General features: G+C 34.3%; 1 protein-coding gene across 14 annotated transcripts in view; it reads left to right on the forward strand.

Moving 5' to 3' along the window:
• Positions 1–20,099, forward strand: part of spri (sprint) — a 212,301-nt gene that overhangs the window by 138,472 nt on the left and 53,730 nt on the right. The window contains exon 1 of one of the 14 annotated variants that reach the window (XM_053752380.2): positions 6,699–6,970. The exons of 12 other annotated variants lie outside the window; for them this stretch is intronic. Coding sequence is in view for 1 of the 2 variants with exons in the window: in XM_053752377.1 (XP_053608352.1) it covers positions 15,144–15,175 (32 nt within the window). In the remaining variant the exon portion in view is untranslated. Of the gene's footprint in view, positions 1–6,698; positions 6,971–15,122; positions 15,176–20,099 lie in introns of those variants that run through there. One more of the 14 variants, XM_053752377.1, reaches the window with a different exon arrangement.

Consider the following 20,099-nt stretch of genomic DNA (forward strand, 5'->3'; position numbering starts at 1 on the left):
CGGTCTACACGCATCACTGAACCGTGGAGGACTGTTGGTGACTTATTAAATAGGGCGTGTGTCTTGAATACTATACAAAATGATTATGACATTTGAAATATTAATTTAAGTTTCATAGTATTTAAGCTCTCTTATTTCAGCATCTTCCCAATTGCCTAACAATTTCTCTATTTTAGCAATAAACTGTGCTCTCCCATTTCCTATTTGTCATACATTTTATTACATTTGTGTTGAACGTTCTCGGAAATTCCCTAGAACAGTCTCCGACCGTTGAGCACTTTTCGTCGGCACATCACTAATCATGACTTAAAAACTACAACTTGTCTATTACTATATACTAAACGGTACATTTTACTTTTCACAACCCCACAACCCTCTTGGACAGGTAACATATTGGGTTAGTGACTGTACTCGAAACCTCATATAAAATTTACACTGTGTTGTAGACTTTTTGTGGCGATCAAAAATTCTATAACCATGGAATTTTTGATCGTGTTTTGGATACTATCATTCATTATGAGTTTTATCGTTTACATGCGGGGTGGGTATTTCAATTAACGTTTTAAGTGTTTCGTAATTTGAATTATTTTTAAGACCAGAAAGGTCAAAAGGATTTTTAAGTTGACAATGACTATGTTATCCAATCGAAGAAGTTGGTATGAATAAATGTTTAAATTCTATAGAAAAATAAAACGAAGGAAACGAAACAGAAATAGTTATACTGAACTCTTGCACTATCTTACTTACTTGAGCGTCTCAAAGTGGATTTTTGCTCTGATACTAGGAGAAACCATTTCCTGCGGTCTTCAACTAGCTCTTTCTAGTCGTCAACTCTCAGGCTTTGTGGATCTTTGCAAAGCAATGAGAATTTTAACTCAATGATTGTAGTAAGAATTAACAAACCAAATAAAAACAACAATATCGAAGAAACTTCAAAGAAAAAAAAATAGGTAGCTTGTTTCATAATATTTACCCCTCGAGTTCCTATAGCTACATCGTCAAAGTTTCTTTCTACCGATAGCCTTAGGACTGAAACCCTCGCGTGTATTTGATAACCCCACACTTTTTACAATCTATTTGAACCGAGATGAGCACATAATTCTCCCCTGACGAAGCGCTGTGACATTTTTCATAGCTCGAGGCAAACGTACTCTTTCAGAAACGCTATTCGTTTTGGAGAATTTAAGATGCATTTACTGTCTACTGTTTTATGTGGCGTAGAAGTGAGTATTGCTTCTTCTTTTAACTAAGAAGTTAAAAGACATATTTTTATTTTATAAACATATATTTTTTATGTATTGCTTTAGATCGTTTAATGTGTTTTGGATCAAAACTTACAAACAAGGATTGGAGTAAAATAATAAAAAAAATATATTTAAACCAACGTAAGAAATAGTTAATGAAAAATACGGGTCACTTATGTGTGATTGAACAACGGAAAATAAACTATAGTTTCGGTGTAATAGCGGACCATTTTTATTTATTTTAGCAATTTGAATCAAAAATAATCTTTGTATTTTTGTAAAAATTGCTTTGTACAGATAGTCTTAGAATTCGAACACTCGCGTGTATGTCAATATTACAAAACGATCACTTTCCATAACTTAGTCTATAAACCTAGCCAAAATAAAGCCATTATTTGCATAATCGAGCCGAGGCTATGCATTAGTATGCGAAAACACTCGATTATTGCGTACGTCCATTTTAACTCCTACTAGCTAATTTACATTAATTTTGTTACACCCACACCATACACCGCTAGTTACATCAGTTTAACGGTATTAGGTTGTGTTTCTCTCTCATCTGAGCGGTTTCCCGGTTACTTCCGCAGCCAATGAGCGGAGCCCAAGGTCCGCTTACCTACTTTTTCGTCTCCACTTCGCACGGTCGTCGGCATTTCTAGTTGTCAGACCATTGGCATGCATCCTTGGCGACATCAAGCCAGCATTTATTGGGTCTTGGGTTTGCCCCTTTTACCAGGGCCAGGCGGGAGTGGTCAGACATTTGTTCCCTACGTAATTTGCCGGCAACACGTGGCCGTACCAGCCCCGACGGCACTCATTTGGTTGTGTGTAAATAAATAGATTTAATGAAAAATTCGGAAATTTTACAGTACAAGATAAAATTAAAAACACATTACTTACTACAGGTATTGGTTCTACAGATATGTTATTCTTACCTTCAACAAGACTTAATATAAAAACAATCGTAGTGATAAATATTTAGAAAACATGATTTACGATTTTGAAATTGGATGAAAGCAAAATTATTAACAAAACAATTCAGCTCTCAGTACACTTGTTGATAGAAATATTTCAACAGGACGGCATGAATATTTTGAGAGATTGTTTATTTACAAAAGGAATTCTCATTTTACAGAGATTGCAGAATGTAACCTGAATTTTAACTGATTCGGATAATACTTGTTCGATATAATTATACTGATATGAGTCGAAGTTCATACTACTTAATAATTTATTGTACACAACACAATCATTTCTTGTATCACAACTTGAAAATAGCGAAAATATTATGAGCAATGATGGAAGGAATAAAAATGAAATATTCAATAGTGCCCATAAGAAACATACGATCTAAGTTAATTAGTCTGACCATGGAGACCATACATACATTATTATAATGAAAAATCATTATGTCGAGCATTCAGTTCTAAATTCCAACATATTAGGCGCCCATTCAAAAGACGCTAAACAAATTTTCACACTCATTACCAAAACTCACACTGTTTACTCTGGAGGTCGTTCACAGTATTAGATTTAGTAGGTCAACAGCTCAGTTTGTATCGCAAAATAAGCCATTCAAAATAGACGACACGGTTATTGAAAACTATAAAAATGAACTGGGGAAATTTCCCCAGTTCATTTTTATAGTTACAGTTATAGTTATATACATTAAAGCTATGCCAAAAGCTCACTTTCACAAGCTCGCAATTTTATACGACCCAAATCCCAAATATTTTAATAACATACTATTGTACATATGTGACAAAATCCACCTTTTCCAAATCTTCAGAGTCGAAGCGGCGGAAATAAATAATATCCTTACATCCGCGCGAAGGAGAGAAATTTAAAAACCCCTTTCTTTTCTGTCTGTCTTCGCTTTATCCTGCACTCGTAAACTACGGGGACTCGACTGCAATGTTTATTTCTGAATATATCATGCATTCAAAAACAATTTTCGAGTTAGTAAAAACTGATGGAAGTCAGAATAAAAATTTGACTAACATAATTCTGATATTATATTTTAAATAAGTCCTTGCTCTTTTTTAGCACATTGAAATAAAAACATTATTTGAAGATGTCAAAAAAAAGCAAATAGAAAAAATATTGCGATTTTGTATAATGTATTAGTTGTAAAACATACTGTTATTTTTCATTATCATAACTTGACTTATTGTTTAGATTGTACCCGTTATTTGTTTCTCAATAAATTAAAACAATTGAAAAGGATCTTGTATTATCTGTATAATAAAATATGAGAGCGATTGCCCCTAGCCCCATCGAGCGTGGAGAATCGAGATACAGATAAACGATTGATTGCAGGCTACCGGTGACTAGCTGAAGGGTTAAACAGAGATACGTCTAATACAGAATAGACCCTTTCCTCGAACTTGTTTTCATCGTAATATCACTAAACATCTATTCCTATCAAACATTACTAATTAAATGCGTAACGCAGTTTCTTGGCATAATGACCATCACCTTGGTGATAAGTAGACCGACTCGATTCGGCCACAGACTCGGCTGACCGTTTGCCAAGCTCGCGAGGTTACGTCTGTCCAGAAAAATATAATATAATAGACTCGTCTTCATTGACTCATGAGTGAGTTGCGTCAGAGAATGATATTTTTAATCAATTTTCTTTTTTTTTGTTCAAACTTGCTAGCAAAATGATGGAAAACTTGTTTTACATTACATCTGTTAGAGCTAGGTCAGCAAAACGACTACTGTGGCTCTGATGATATCGTAAAGTTATGTTGGGAATCCTAGCTCAGCTGGTAAATAGCAAGCAATAAGTATATATAGACAAAACAGTTACGATACTGTTTAGTCCTAAAACTAAACTATTTAAGGGATGATTAATATCATTGGATTAAAAGATCTCATACTAATCGTCTACGCAAGACATTGCTTCTCCTGATACTATTTTTACTGAAAACGTATTCTGTGAAGCATCACAAAATCTTAAAAGCTTTTTTAAGATGTTTTGTCCACATCTGTATCGCATTCACAAATCGGTATCATTAACATTGTTTACTTTATATCCAACTAACAAACCAAAAGCAAGTGAAGAGGAAACAAAAACAGTTTAGGAATTTTCATTCTATAGTCTATGTTATTTGTAATCAGCATAAATCAGTAGTCTTTTGTTTATTTTGCTTCATCGAGTATTTCATACGGTTTAATTTGTACTGTAAAGTTCCTGTTTTAGGAGCAGTGGCGTAATACTTCGCTCAGAATGTTCTATGACCGGAAAGCATTTGTTTGATACATGATTAAAATTAATGTATTGATCGAGTGAATTATTCATATATAATTAGGATTTTCATAGATTATCGAATAGTAACAGTCAAGTGGCTATGTTGATGATTTTTGATAACTATCTGAGAATGTCAAATCAGTTTTGTAATACAACATATCAGCGAAGGCCAATCACATTTATTTCTAAAAAGTCAGCAAATGAAAGTTATAAGTATTAATTTTCCTGCTCTTATTTCAATTTCATTGCTCAATTGCATCATTATGACTGAAGAATAAACTGATAATTATCAGTTTATTCTTCAGTGGACACCTTCCACATTTGTTAAATTGCAATCAGAAGAAAAAAAAAACCTCATTAGGTGTCAAAGTCCAGCTTTGCCTAAAAAATCTAGAAACTGCTGGTGATTATAATTTTCGAACCCTGTAGAAGTGTCGGTGATCAGCTGATGTAACGTCCGCCTGTTAACCAAAAGCCCCAGGTTCGAATCCCATTCGTGCCATAAGAGTTTATATACCAGTCTTGACTCATGTATTCTATTTCTTTCATTGATTGTGATTACAGTTACTTCATCTCGCTTGCGGCTAGCGTGCGTAAGAACATTAGGAAAAATATTTTATTCTTACCACAGCATAGTGGCCAGCAGGTCATTGCCCTCTTTCGTAATCCATTGTACTTTGTATTCGCAAGTACACAGTTCACATATTTGCACTTTTTCTCAACATTGTATGGAATCGTGAAATCTGAGAGCCAGTCTTATTTAAATTTTGTGGCTCGTTTCGTTTTTTATAATGTCAGGTTACGTATATTTTGGTTTGTAAAATTCTAGAATTTTTAAACTTTATTCCACAAAATATAATCTGTTATAGTTCAATAGGTTACAGATAATATGAAAATTTTATTTTGGATTAAGTATAAGGATTTTTTCAAGACTGCCGCATCGCTGTTACTATTGAAAATGTACCTAATATTGAAAATATGAAATTTTACATACATACATTTATTTATATTTTACCTTTATTGTATTAAACATGGATGATTCATTAAATTTAATGAAAGGCATTCTCACGCTTATCACTGGCTTATCAATGCAGGTGGCCATTGTTGATATCAAAATAGTATTTGAACCATTGTATGACGATACTAAACACGTTATTATACCTAAGTAGGTAGTACGACATTTATAGATTTACCACCCGCTTTGGCTGAAAATTAAGAAGAGTCCACACTTGCTACTATAAATAATAAATAAATATATTAGGACAAATCACACAGATTGAACTAGCCTCAAAGTAAGTTCGAGACTTGTGTTATGGGATACTAACTCAACGATACTATATTTTATAACATATACATATATAGATAAACATCCAAGAACCGGGCCAATCAGAAAAATATCATTTTCCATCATGACCCGAACGGGGATCGAACCCGGGACCTTTCGGTTCAGAGGCAAGCACTTTACCACTGCGCCACCGAGGTCGTCAAATATTAATGACCTATAATTCAAATATAATTTTAGGATTGTTTACTATTCTATATATATATTTTTTAATATTAAACAAAAGTCGCGGCTACTAAACTAAGAAATTACTGGCTAAGAAAACAAAAGAAGCAAAAGGCAATGTGGAAATAAAAATATCCGCCTCTCACTTCAATATTCCCGCTGAGAAGCTCCCACTGGGTTGCGACGACCTCTCAAGCTAGAAGTTTCTAATCAGACCTCAGGCTGGTGTGGTGTGATGGTACGAGTAGGATAAAACCCGAGGCATTCAGACTCAACCTGATGCAGACGTCTAATTGCGGCGCTATTCTATCAATAGCACATCTGATTTTATTTTAATTAATCCTTGTATAGTGTGTCGATACTGTTATAACAATTAATTAGAAGAATAGGACACAAAATAGAGCCTTCTAAATCATCAGATCTAAGATTTTTGTAAAAGTTGATTACACCAAATGAGTACACATTGTATCTGCTGCCCGGCCCGGTCTCCGGTCCGGTTTTTGCCAGGCTAGGCCACAGACTATGGTTGGACAGTCAGGGTAGAATGAGCATTCGCTGACTTGGTGTAAATATCAAAAGTGTGTACTCACCTTTACGTTGCGATTATTTTGACGGTTCTAGTCTAGTTTTAGTAGGTTCAGTTAGTTCGCGTCTAGCTCGCGTGAAGTGCGCATCTCACGCTCCAATTAAGCTAATATATATTTTATTTCAACCGAGATAAAGTGCTAAATACGTTACTACCTGAAATTCAGTGATTGCAAAGAAAATTGTGACTAATGTTACAGTGAATAAGATTCATTAAAGAGTTTTGTTAGTGAATTTTAATGATTGATGGAAGTGCCGTGTGAAAATCCTATATTGCTTAGTAATTACGCTTGATACGCTTTCTTCGGTGCAGTGTTCAGTGCGTTTTGTATTACGTTGTGTGTTTTACGGATCTTTCGTGTACTATACATATAACAGGTACAAATAACTGGTACTATTTTTTAAATATAAAAAAGGAACATGCGTGGCTGATGTAATTGATTTGCCTAACTATATGCGAGTTTGTCTGTTAATAACTATATGACACTCGTTCGATAAATGTAAATATATTATTTTCTTCCCCATTTCACAAGTTTTTTAACTTGGGTAACAATCTCGGGTGGAATCTGGCAGTTTAATTTTGTAGCAGATAACTGACTGACTGACTGACTGTTCTCAACTGACATGACATGAGCTGAAATTTAGTACACACGTTTAGTTTGGATGACAATTAGTAGTACACCATCAGGTCTTGCTTATTATAATAATGTATTATAATAAGCATGACCTGATGGTATACTTAGGAACGGCTCCAGCTTTGGGAATTTCTCAACGGTTTACTGTACGTACAAGTATATGTTTTTTTTTATCGCAAATTGGATGCAATAAGATCTTTCTGACAACAATAAAAGCTTGTCTCAAAAATGTCATTTTTATAAGATACTTATTTCTACTGCAAACATAGTAAGCTAAGCTAACCAATTTATTTTTGTTTTCAGGTAAACAAACATTAATTTTGTAAGTATCACTAACCAAAGTACAAAACCCCCATCATCAATAACCCAAAAACTCATAATCAAGACAAATAACAATATGCCACAATTCTACCAAATATATCATACTTTAGGACGCTTTAAGCTTTTGTCGTTTAACATAAATATTTGCAATTAAAATCAACCGTGCACCCTATCTCGGTCATTATTCAAATAGAGGTTTCAGAGTTTCAAATTAATTAAAGGGGTCATGAGACGACCGTTAAGGAAACAACAATGGCTTCTTAGGGCGATGGCGAAAGTCCTTAGCAGTCCTCCTTGATTTTCTCCCATTGGTTCTGTAATCTTACTCCCTATCTATTCATTATTCATTCAAAAATAATTTCGTGTTAAAGCGAGAGTAAACTAGTCGTGAAGATAGATAGTGAGTAGAGACAATTTGACTAGAATCAACTTTTATCAGATTTCAAATTTAATTTTAAAGTATAAATCTGTTACTAATGGAAATTAATCATATTTTTACTGGCCCTGATCTTTACAGGCTTTTTTGGATATTGGACTGGATAAATATATCTTTAAATTTAAATTCTGGTTCATGGAATATTTGTGCTACTTTCAAATACAAAATAGTAAATATTGACGCGTAAAAATAAACTTAGTCCAAAGTGAAATATATTACAATAGTTTAGTATAATAATGCATACAAGTAATTTAGGACAAGGTCCAATAAGTAAGATGCAAGGGGAACCCACCTTAATTCATCGTGCGACTCGAAACCCCTGTCATCTTGGCTATTCAGCCTTTCCTCATATTTGGTAACACTGCAACCCTTGGGATGCATTTTCTTAATTGTAGGTTCAAGTGTTAAACGTCGGTGGGAAATGGCAGCCATCTTGAGATCCTGAATAAAAAATTACGATGTCTGTTGACCTTATTAGACCAATAGCTTTTAGAATGTATAAAAAATATTTATTTGGAAAAAATCAAGACACAAAAATAGCCATCCCATGGATCGACAAACAAGCGGAGACTGGACAAGCCAAGAACCAGATGGCGCGATGACTTGGACAGAAAACTGGACAATCACATCACAGGACCGGATCAAATGGAAAAAGACCTTTGCCCAGCTGGGATACCTGATGGCTCTAAAGAAATAAATTTAAAATACAAGATAAATGCAAAAACATACCAGTACGTATTCCTTCCATAGTCCTGTAGTAGAAAAAAAAAACAATAACTTCCATTTCTTACAAAAAAAAATCTTCTGGTATGCATGAAACCTAAATATTATTCTACTAACTTAGCATGCATTTGCTGAGCGAAATACACATAAATTCGCATAAAATTGCACGTAGTTGAGTTTCTTTGTCATGGTCTCCAGACAGAGACCAGATTGCAAATAGATTAGACTAATAGAAATATTAAGAAAATGTAAATTTTCTGAGACCAACACAATGAGAGATCACAAAAATTAATATTTTTTCAAGATTCAGGTCCGACCGCTTATCTAACGACAACTTTAAAAAAAATGCTCTTGATGCCTATTATCTGTCAAGGTTATGCCTTGATCGCCTCTTAGGACAGTAAAGGGTATCGCGTGGTTCTATTCTAGGGACTATATTTATATTTTTTTAAATAGCCACACGTCATAAATATCTATGATAAAACGTCTATTTATTTAAATATCTATGTGTGTTATAGATATGGTGCATTCAAGCTTCAATGGCGGAATTGCATACATCACACAATATGGCTTCATGAGGGCGCACGCTACGATATGGTTTCTTTATGATATGCACATATTAAATGTTAGGAGTCAATTTATAACATTGATCAACATTTTGCAACTTTTTTCCCGCCAAAATTGAGCTGCTGGCCTCTTTTCGCCCTCCTCTGTTCTACTCAAAATTCTTTATTCCATTTAGGATGATATATATATATCTATGTCATGTATGAACGACCTGCGACTTTCATTTAAAACGACAAAAAACTGTACGAATTACTTATAATTTATTTTTGCAATATTTGTATGTATTGAACTACAAAATCTTTAATTACGTCTTACCAATTACACAACTTCCTTGCCTACTACCTAATTGGTTTAGAATTTTACACGCTGAACCGTATACGTTTGCAAACAAAACTACTTATTATTAGAAATATAAGAAAGCGTTTGCTCATAGTGTAAAATTTTCACGCTTATTTTTCCTGTGGGAAAATCTCATACACATATGTTAATCGTCAAAGCAATAAAAAGAAAAATAACTCAAAAGCAAAGATTACAAAAACACCCTCCACTTTTGCGGCGTTTGACTTCGCCAAGCTATTACAATGTTCTCAGTCGTAGTTTTCTCAGAAAAAAACACCAAAAATGTAGGAAAAACATTTTTATCATCCGCCATTTTCCTTATAATATTCGTTAAGTTTATTCAGGCGATGTAGTACAGTTAACAAAATAGCTTTTATGGTGTTTATTTGTTTTTCCTTTCGACCGTGACATTGTTTGATTTATTTTTTTTTTGTTAGTTGGGTAACTAACATGCATGGAACTCTATGCGGCGGTAATACGGGTTGGTTTGCAATGACTTTGGATAGGATACATATTGCACTGGAAAACTATTAAATAAGTAATTATGATAATAAGATGGCCAAAGTTTTAGTTATAGGACACAGGCTAGCATTAATTATACGAGTGATAACAGTATTTTTAAATCCATGATAATCTTTTACTTCATATTATTTTATTAAAGACTTTTTAAGGATAGTTTCAGGTAAATTTTGTCTTGTGTAAATTCTTGATGTCAACCAAATTAATTTGTAGGCCATAAAATTATGATGAAATTTTTAAAATATTAAATTATTTGTTTAAAAAAGTTTTTCAGACTGACTATGGTTCCTATTTACTGAAGCAAAATACTGTTTCTTTTTTATTTCTTCCCATTATACTTTAACCCGTTAGATCCAGGACATAATAAAAACAATTGAACAACAATAGGACCACAATCCGATCGGGTCGAGCGGGAAATGAAGAGGAAAATATTACTTTAAAATAATATCGTAATTTGTTATCACGTAGCAATATACGAGGCCCTCTCGATACCGTTTTAATAACACGATAACAGTCTTAAAACATTCTCTCCAGATCCCATGACAATCACATGAGTCATACAACAACATCTGCCGACTATAGGCGCTTTATCAGTATCGACTCGAGTCATCGACCTCTTAATGCAGGACTATAGTTCTGAAAAAAAAAATCTCCTTAATTTTGTTATAACTTTTATTATTTATAGTAGTATCTAACTAGTCAATCATAACATTTAATCATATCGCACCCAGAGCTCTATTTTTGTGGAAATAACTTAATTTACATCAACTTTATTCAAAATTTATTTATTTTGACTTCAAATACCTACTTAAAAAATAACTTTAGCTATTTAAAATAGTTATATTACCTAACATCGTTTAGGTACATGAAATTTACTTAAATATTTACGTATACTAAAATAAACACGCCGAAGAATTTTATTTTCACAATATTTGAGTACGAGTTGGCAGTGAGTCAAAACAAACTTATCTTTTGAGAATGACATCCCTAATCTTATGTCATAATGGATGACATAGAAAATAGTTAATTATAAAATGTACTAGCTCTTGCGCGCGGCTTCGTCCTTGTGAATTTATCTGCGAAAGTGGAACAGACGATTTTCATACAAACTTTCACCCCCCATTTCATTTGGGGGTTGATTTTTGGAAAAAAAAAGCATTTGTTTGAACATATATGTACCAAATTTCATCAAAATTGGTCCAGCAATTTAGCGGTGAAACCGGAACAGACAGATAGACAGATAGACAAACTTTCGCATTTATAATATTAGTATGGATAGTATGGAAATATTTTTATACTACTAAGTAGGCAAACATGCATCTATTATGTTATATATGATGGGATATATGCTGAATATATCCCGTCTGGGCCCACCTAATCAGAAGGCCAACCACAGAACACATAAACACGTAGCACGTTACTAACGTTCACACTGTGTCTCGTTTTCCTTTATCGTGTGCGTATCATGTAAAAAAGGACGTGTGGACGCAATGACATGACATGTTTTATGCTTTTTGGTTGTCCAGTTTTGTTTGTTTCATTTTTTGGTTCCTCAATTTATAGAATTTAATCAATAATTTGTGTTTAAATAAGTTCATACAGTGGTCAGAGGAATTCAAATGAACCTATACACCTATTTAAAAATTAGTAGAAACTAGACTAGAAACCACGCTAGAAAATATGAAGTAAATACTAATTGAGTCTAGATCTTATTGAGACCGTATCGTAACAATGGTCCCACACACTCGGGCGATTGAAATATGACAGAGATAAACAAAAACAAGTTCGTCTGATTTTCAAGAATACTTAATCCAAATGAAAACTTGAAACTCGACACAGTATAGGTGCTCAGTCTTGACTGACACTCAACACCGGTGTGGCACAAATGTTTCTTTAAGTGGCTGAGAACTAGATCCTGCCAGTTTACTGTTTATAATATTGTTAGCGGCATTCTTTTTTCTTTAAATAAATAAATAAAGTGTGTTCACTATCCAGTTATTAAGATTACATCTAAGGATGTTTGGATATATCTTTTGGGTCCTATACCTGTATAGGCACAATAATGGTGCGGTGACGGAGCTACAGACAACAGCTAGTTATAGTGAAATTATAACTAGCTGTTGTCTGTAGCTCCGTCCGCGGTCAAATATAAGCATGTTTGAACTTTGTTTTATTATCTATATCTATTCTAAATCTCGTGAAAATCAGCTCTTTGGTTAGGTAGGTTTAGGTTAAACCGTGAAGGCGTGACAGATAGTATAATATCAATATTAATATAGATGGTATGTCGGTACGATACCCTAAAAAATGTGAAGACTAAACAATTTTCCATTATTCAGCGGTCTCATGACGTGTGTCACCGGACCGCCACATCAGACCAGCACCAGACCATATTTCACCCGGACCAGACCGAGTCTGCGAAAGTGATCCCCCTGGCACGAGTCCAAACGCGACAGACAAATATTTTGTGCCCAATTTTCGTGTTGCCGCATAAATACTAACATTATTATGTGGGTGCTAAATAGATTGTTTGGTATTACAGACACGCAAGTTAATAAAGATATTAATTAAAACGCTCAGATTTGAGAGAGAGAGAGAGAGGGATATCTTATAAAGTACGAGTCTAATATTTAGAACAATTCATTGTTTAACCGCACTGGCTGAATGTAGGTTTCCACCTTACGGCTTTGAGCACTCCACATCCAGGCCCATGTTTAAAACCGACCCGAACGTCGTGTTCGAGTAGTTTTGTACATTAAAACTAATACAATTACGTTGGATTATTAAAACTCTTCTTTTATTTTATGTCGGTTAATAAAAAAAAAACAAAGCCAAAATATGCGGTATCGAACAAGTAATCAGGATTCAGCTGTTTCATTTTTACTTCTATCAATATTAACTATATTTAATTTATTCACTTTGACCCGTAAATAATTAAATATTTAATTAAATATTTAATTATTTAAAATTAAATTTGGGACAGTACAAATTATATATTTACAAAATCGTTTTAAGATAAAATCACTAAGATTATAAGAACTAAAGAAACGAAAAAACTTATAGAAGAACTATACATATTTAAAAAAAGACACCCACACGTGATATTTATCTTCTTCTTCATAGTCGTATTCCTCATGGCTGAGGGTCGTGGTCATTACGTGAAATAAAACACACAACAACTTTCTTGGCATTATTAATGGAGTGTTTTGCCATTGCCTTCTCCATTTCACACACAAGTTAATAATAATAAACCAGTGTGCAGGTTTCCTCACGATGTTTTCCTTCACCGGTAGCAAGTGGTGGTCGATGAAAACTACTATATATGAGTCAGATTTGTATACAAACTCATGTGGCACGATTAGGATTCGAACCTGGGAACTTTCGATCCACAGGCGGGCGTCTTAACCATTACACTACCACCGCTTCTACGGTGGTATTTTTACGCACACTATAATTTTCTGCTGTCCGGAAATTCTGAAGGAAAAGTAGCTTAATATAAATTTAATATGTTTATTATAATATTAAAACTTACCTACAGGGCAGACTTCACCTACACCGCAACGGAAGAGATTTTTATAGCTGTGGCTTATAGTTTTATACCAAACCTGCGTTTTTAGAATACTTATTTTAACTAGTACCTAACATACGAGTACAACGAACTTTTTAAAGTGGCAAACTATGCCATTTTGTCATTTTGTTAAAGTCAACGTCAAAGTTGACTGGTACAAGTCACCCTTGTATTTTCATCTATTAATTTTTACATTACACTTCATTTACCCGTAATGAACTATTACTTATTGTACACTAAAATAGCTTATCCTATTCCATCTTTTACGACATCGTAAACGCCACAAACACGATTCATTGTACGGAATAACGTCCCGCGTTATGAGGCTATCTAGTTCAGTTATTTTTGGCAGTTCCGCAGTCCACTGGAGACTGAAAGGGCAAGATGTCTTAAACTTTATTAACCAAGTTCTCTCTTTCTCTCATTTCAACGATTTCCGGTTGCTTCTGCCGTCGTAAACTGTCGGAGCCAAAGAACTGAGGGTAAAAGAAGGGTTTCTTACTACCTAGTTTATTCGAAGTGACACGCAGGAAACCAATCACATCGTGGAGCTGTTAGCATTAGTGGCTGCGAATCGACTCGATAGTGAGATATACTCGTAAATAGCAAAGTCACACTCTGCTTTTCTGATTTTTCTCCTCCATTTTGCTCTGTTTTTGGTATCATTTGTTGTCTTGTCAGATCGTTGGCACGCATATCATCCTTGACAGTATTAATCAAGGTGTTCATTTGTGCAACGTATTGTATTGCATATAAGTAACTGTTGCTTGTAAATTTTTCTGTCTGAATTCAGTTTTTGTGCATTTTTTTCAGACTTTCTTGTACGACACATCTAGCCGTACATTACAGTTTACATGTTAACCGGTGCAACTAAACTAGTGTAAACTAACAACTAAATAACTAAATAGTTACACACACTGAGTTAAAAGACTTTGTATACAAAGGTGTTAATGCTGTCTCCGCGGGTGAAAAAAGGGATGCATATGGATTTCAAAATAGCATAGAAAAAAATTACATGTATAAAAAAGACGAATATGTAAAAACATAATCTCATATAGAGCAAATATTAACTGTCTGAAGAGTTAAAATCACTAAGGGTGCCTGGATAGAATTTCAGTAGAAATAAGCAGTAGTAACCTTTATACTAAGTTTCCTATTGTAAGTTTTATATTTACACTGTTATGTTGTGTACCTACAGACAACCGCACCTCAGCTTGAGGTGCGTTTGTATAGAACTCTATGCAATTAGCAATAGCGGGGAATTTGCATTGATTTTGGATTAATACATGTGCTGTCAACTGTACATAAATAAACAAAAGAGGACCTTGAGCTTCTGCGCTCTATGGCTGATGAAAACACATATAGGTACTTAATTTCGAAAATATATACTAAATCATGTTTTTTTATTATTTTTACAGGTATGCAACCGCGAACAAATCTTATATGCTCCATGAATGCTTATTGAACGGAACATCGTAAGTGACATTCAAAATTTGTGCATGGATAACTCCAAGCTGGCATAATATACATATAAGTAAAAAATATCATTTGTTCAATCCATAGTTTCGTTGTTCCACCCTAAAATCTGACCAGAAACGGGGCAGCTAAGAGCATTCATCAAGTTAACAGACCCGAAAAGGCTTACGGCCCCGATCCGTATTCACCTAACTTAAGTGCACCTTTGAAGTGAGACTGTGGAAGACACGAGATACTAAATTCTTCAAACATCTAGATATGGCACTAGTTTTGATTATCAGTTACCATTTTATACAATTCAAAGATTTTTTATTCTATACAGTGAAATAAATAATTAACAATATTGTGGCTCACAAACACAAATACCGCAATACACTCAGAGTTGCGGACAAATATCTGTGATCACAAATATACTGTATACTGTATAAAATCATTGTAAAAAATATTGTCGTTTTCTGAAAAAATCCTGTCGTATTTTTTATTATCACACAATTAAAAATATAAAACAATAAAACCATTTAAAATATCACTGTACCTTTAAATACATCCCACTTTTATAGCAATCGGTATATCCAGTTATAAAGTGTTTCTCGTTTAAGTTTCTAGACGTGAAGTGTCTTTACATTAGCTAAAATAATAATTGGTGATGATGGAGTAGATCCGAGAATTGTTGTGACAAACTATTGAGTGGAACCCAAGAACATTTATCTAAACGGAGAAATCCGAAAGAGTTTACTATTTTGATGGTGTGAAAATTTTACAATATCAAGTTCTTTAAAAATGTATACGACTAAGAATTTTTTATTTATAGAAAGTGTTGATATTGTATTATTTAAATCTTATTGAAGAGAAAAGGAATTATATATTGTTATTATAGTTTATTTAAACGTTTTAATTATTAGTGATATTTGTGCGCATTGAAAAATGGGAGAGGAATTCCGATTATACGATCATAATAGAAAGATTAGAGGAAGAAATTAAACGGAAAAAGAATATGTAAATTATTTTCCTCTAACATTCGCATCTTTTTAACTAAACTAACTTTTTAATACGTCTATTTTCCTTTGTCACATTACTATCTAATCCACAATAAGTATTTTTTTGCGGCACCTATTCAGAAAATTCACTATACCAATAAATACCACCCCAAGACGTAGGGGTTGCGGATTTGTCGGGGGTTCATAATGAATCCCTCACAGTACATCTTGTACGGGAAATGGTTCTAAAGTGTTTTTCTATACGCCCCGAAAGGGTGGGGGCTGGGGGTAATAGAAAACATCCCTTTATGATGTGACTGTAAATATAAGCTTTTAATGCGTTTTCAATTCACATACGTAGCAAAATTTTATTACATCAATATAAAACCGTAGAAATTCGATACATATGTAGCAAATAAGTATTTATTTGCTACGTGTATATCGAAACATACTCGTATTATAATAATGTAATAATGTGAGTATAAATGTACACGTTTTATTACATCAATAAGAATGTGGAAAGTCGAATATGACTTATTTCAAAAACATTTTTCGTGTAATTTTTGTGTCGTATATTAAGCTGTTCTGTTACTACTTATCATAACGGTAAAGTCACTGAGGAACAAAACGTATGATCAGAGGTTGAAAGAACTTAATTTTACAACACGAGGAGGAGAAGAGGTACTCGTAGCCTAATTGAGACTTACAAAATATTATCAGGGTACTATGACGTGCCAGGCCTACAAGAACTCTTTCAACTTTCTGAAAACAAGCACTTAAGGCAACATTCCTTAAAACTATGCTGCCAAATCGCAAATAGACTTCCACTACACAATTTTCTATCCAATCGTGTGATCACAGTATGGAACAAGCTTCCGGAAAATGTTTCTGCACCTTCATTGAACAGCTTCAAGAATAGATTGGACAAAATTCTCAAACAACATTAGCATCTGCACACGCATCAGCTTTATATGCTGCTAGTGTGTGCAATATAATAATAATAATAATCATACTGTGCCTAAACAGTGTGTATTTATGTATGTAGGTCTTAGATCATTTGTGTAGGTTATTAGGCCCTTTTATTTTGCTATGTATTTTATCTGAGCGTATTCCCGGTTGCTTCCTCAGCCGCAAAAGTGCTGCACAGAGATTTGATGATCTCTTCTCGACCACAATGGGGAATTTGCAAAATGATGGATTCTTATGATGTTGAATTCCAAAATGTTGATTACGTAAACAGTTGCATTTACTGAACCCATAATCATTTACATAATATTTCCGTTAATTAAGCATAACAACATTAACATTTGAGCGGTGATTTATATAACCAAACTGACCTGCCTGGCTTTAACCCCTTCACCTCGATTCATTCACTTGCCAATTTTAAAAATACATAAGTTTAGTTTTACTTTATCGTCTAAGGAAGTCCGAGTGTGGACTAGACTCGGAATCAGTTTTTTTGGTCAGAATAAACGTTATGTCAATGGAATAAGGGTGTCGCTAATACCATTGGCTTGAGCTCGGTGGGCATGATGCGATATATTCCATAGATATAAAGATTTTACTTGTTGTGTTGATAAGTTAAAGAGCAGCGAGTGGGCCACGACCTGGTCAAATTTCTTCAACCATCATTGATCAATCCTCACCAGCACCTAACTCCGAGTGCTTTAGTGTCGTGATGCACACCATCCACTTATGTTCTTTGCGTGTCGATGGCAAATTCGAAAAGGCTAAACCTCTGGCTACAGAATCATTTCAACTCATCTGAGTTTCAGTAGTTAAGAATCCTTTCGACTCAGTGAGTCTGCGCCATTTAGACTAATATTTAGAAGGCCCTTAGGTATTCTAGCGTCGTTATGCCCATTTTACATGGCCTGTCATTTTTGTATACTTCTTAGTGTAAACCAATTTTTATACTGCTAGTTGCTTTGATGTCACTAGATTAAATGGGCTTTTATAAAGTTTCTTATTGTGCAGATTTAAAATAAGTTAGATTAAAGGGTAGAGGAGAATATGTAACGAACATTTAGCAGAATCGATTTCAGGTCAACTTCATTAATTGATTCATCGACTCAAGACAATTGTCAAGTCATTGACATGATAAATTATCGACTTCTTTCGTGAACGGGAAATAACCTAGTTTAGCGTTTTTATTTACATCATTAATTACACTATCTGATATACGAGCATTTACAAATGTATTACCTAGCAGTAAATATATTTCTACAATAATTTTGATGCGGTGGTGGTGTAATGTTTGTTTGCCCTGTGGATCGAAAGGTCCCAGGTTCGAATCCTACTCGTGCTACATGAGTTTATATACCACTCTGACTTATATATAGTAACTTTCATCGAACACCACTTGCTTCCGGTGAAGGAAAACATCGTGAGAATACCTGCACACGGGTTGATTCTTATTAACTTGTGTGTGAAATGGAGAAGGCAATGGTAAACCACTCCATTAATGCCAAGAAACTTGTTGTGTGTGTTTCATTCCACGTAATAATCACGACCCTCAGCCATGAGGAATACGACTATGAAGAAGAAGAAAAAGAAAAACACAAATGATGAAAGCTTCCGCTTCCACTTTTCGGTAGCAAACTATCTTTGAGGTGTATCTCAGACCCAACTCCCTATATATATCCCATACAGACATATGCCTGTATGGGATATATACAGGCATATAATATATACATACGTCCCTATAGTCTGTTGACTACTTATAGTCTAGTTTAGAGTTGGATTGTTCCCGGTTGGTAAAAATGGATCAATTTTATTTTATTTGTATTTATCTGTTTTATTTGGCTAAATAAAGATAAACATACATTTTTGATGGAATTGTAATTCTACATGATTCTTGTTTATGACACACGTATTCTTAAATCTTTTCTCCACTTGATTTCAACAATTCTCACTCATTGGGCGGGTCTAATGCCTAATATTCGGCCATTATCAGACAAAAATTGCAAACAAATTCCGACTATATTTCAAAGTATTGAATATTATAACAAACTCTATTATGACCATCACTGCAACTTGACAAAGCCACATAAGTAGATCAGTGTGTCAACATATTGTGGCTGTGTAATCAACCAAATTGCTGCCAATCCACTGCTATCTGTGACCCAGTTTTGACATACGATTGTTACTTGTTGACATAACATTTGTTTGAGGAAAAATGTGTTACAATGTCAATAGTATGCTTTTTGTCTTCAGATTGGAGATACAATGAAAATTTATGGTATTTAGTGTGATGTGGCCCATAAAATAGGTCATACATATCAGCTTAGCGGACAGTAGACTTCTACCTTTTCATAGTCGTATTCCTCATGGCTGTGGGTCGTGGTCATTACGTGGACTGAAACATACACAACAACTTTCCTGGCATTATTAACCGAGTGGTTTGCCACTGCCTTCTCCATTTCACACACAAGTTAATAATAATCAATCAGTGTGCAGGTTTTCTCACGATTTTCCTTCACCGGAAGCAAGTGGTGGTCGATGAAAACTACTATACCTGAGTCAGACTGGTATACAAACTCATGTGGCACGAGTAGGATTTGAACCTGGGATCTTTCGATCCAAAGGCGGGCGTCTTAACCATTGCACCGCCACCGCTTCGTGTATATAGTGGACTGCTATATCGGCTACAAAATAAACCTAGATCTAAACAGCAACGAACGATGGCGTGTATTTGTTTTAAAATAATTAAATCATACAAAGAAAGCTTTGCTTTGCACCGCGCCGCGCCTACGCATCATATCCGATAAAGAGATGAATATTCAATTTAGTTATTGCGCTGAATTGTATATCTCAAATCTTTAATTTGTGTTATATATAAATATGAATATTATTATGTTTATGTGATTCAGAACCAGAGAACCTGTAGTACCTATATTATATTTCTACATCGAAATTACCGACAATACCGACATCGGAAGCAGTC

Source organism: Plodia interpunctella, chromosome 12 (assembly GCF_027563975.2).
Source record: "Plodia interpunctella isolate USDA-ARS_2022_Savannah chromosome 12, ilPloInte3.2, whole genome shotgun sequence".
In the NCBI taxonomy this organism is placed as follows: domain Eukaryota; kingdom Metazoa; phylum Arthropoda; class Insecta; order Lepidoptera; family Pyralidae; genus Plodia; species Plodia interpunctella.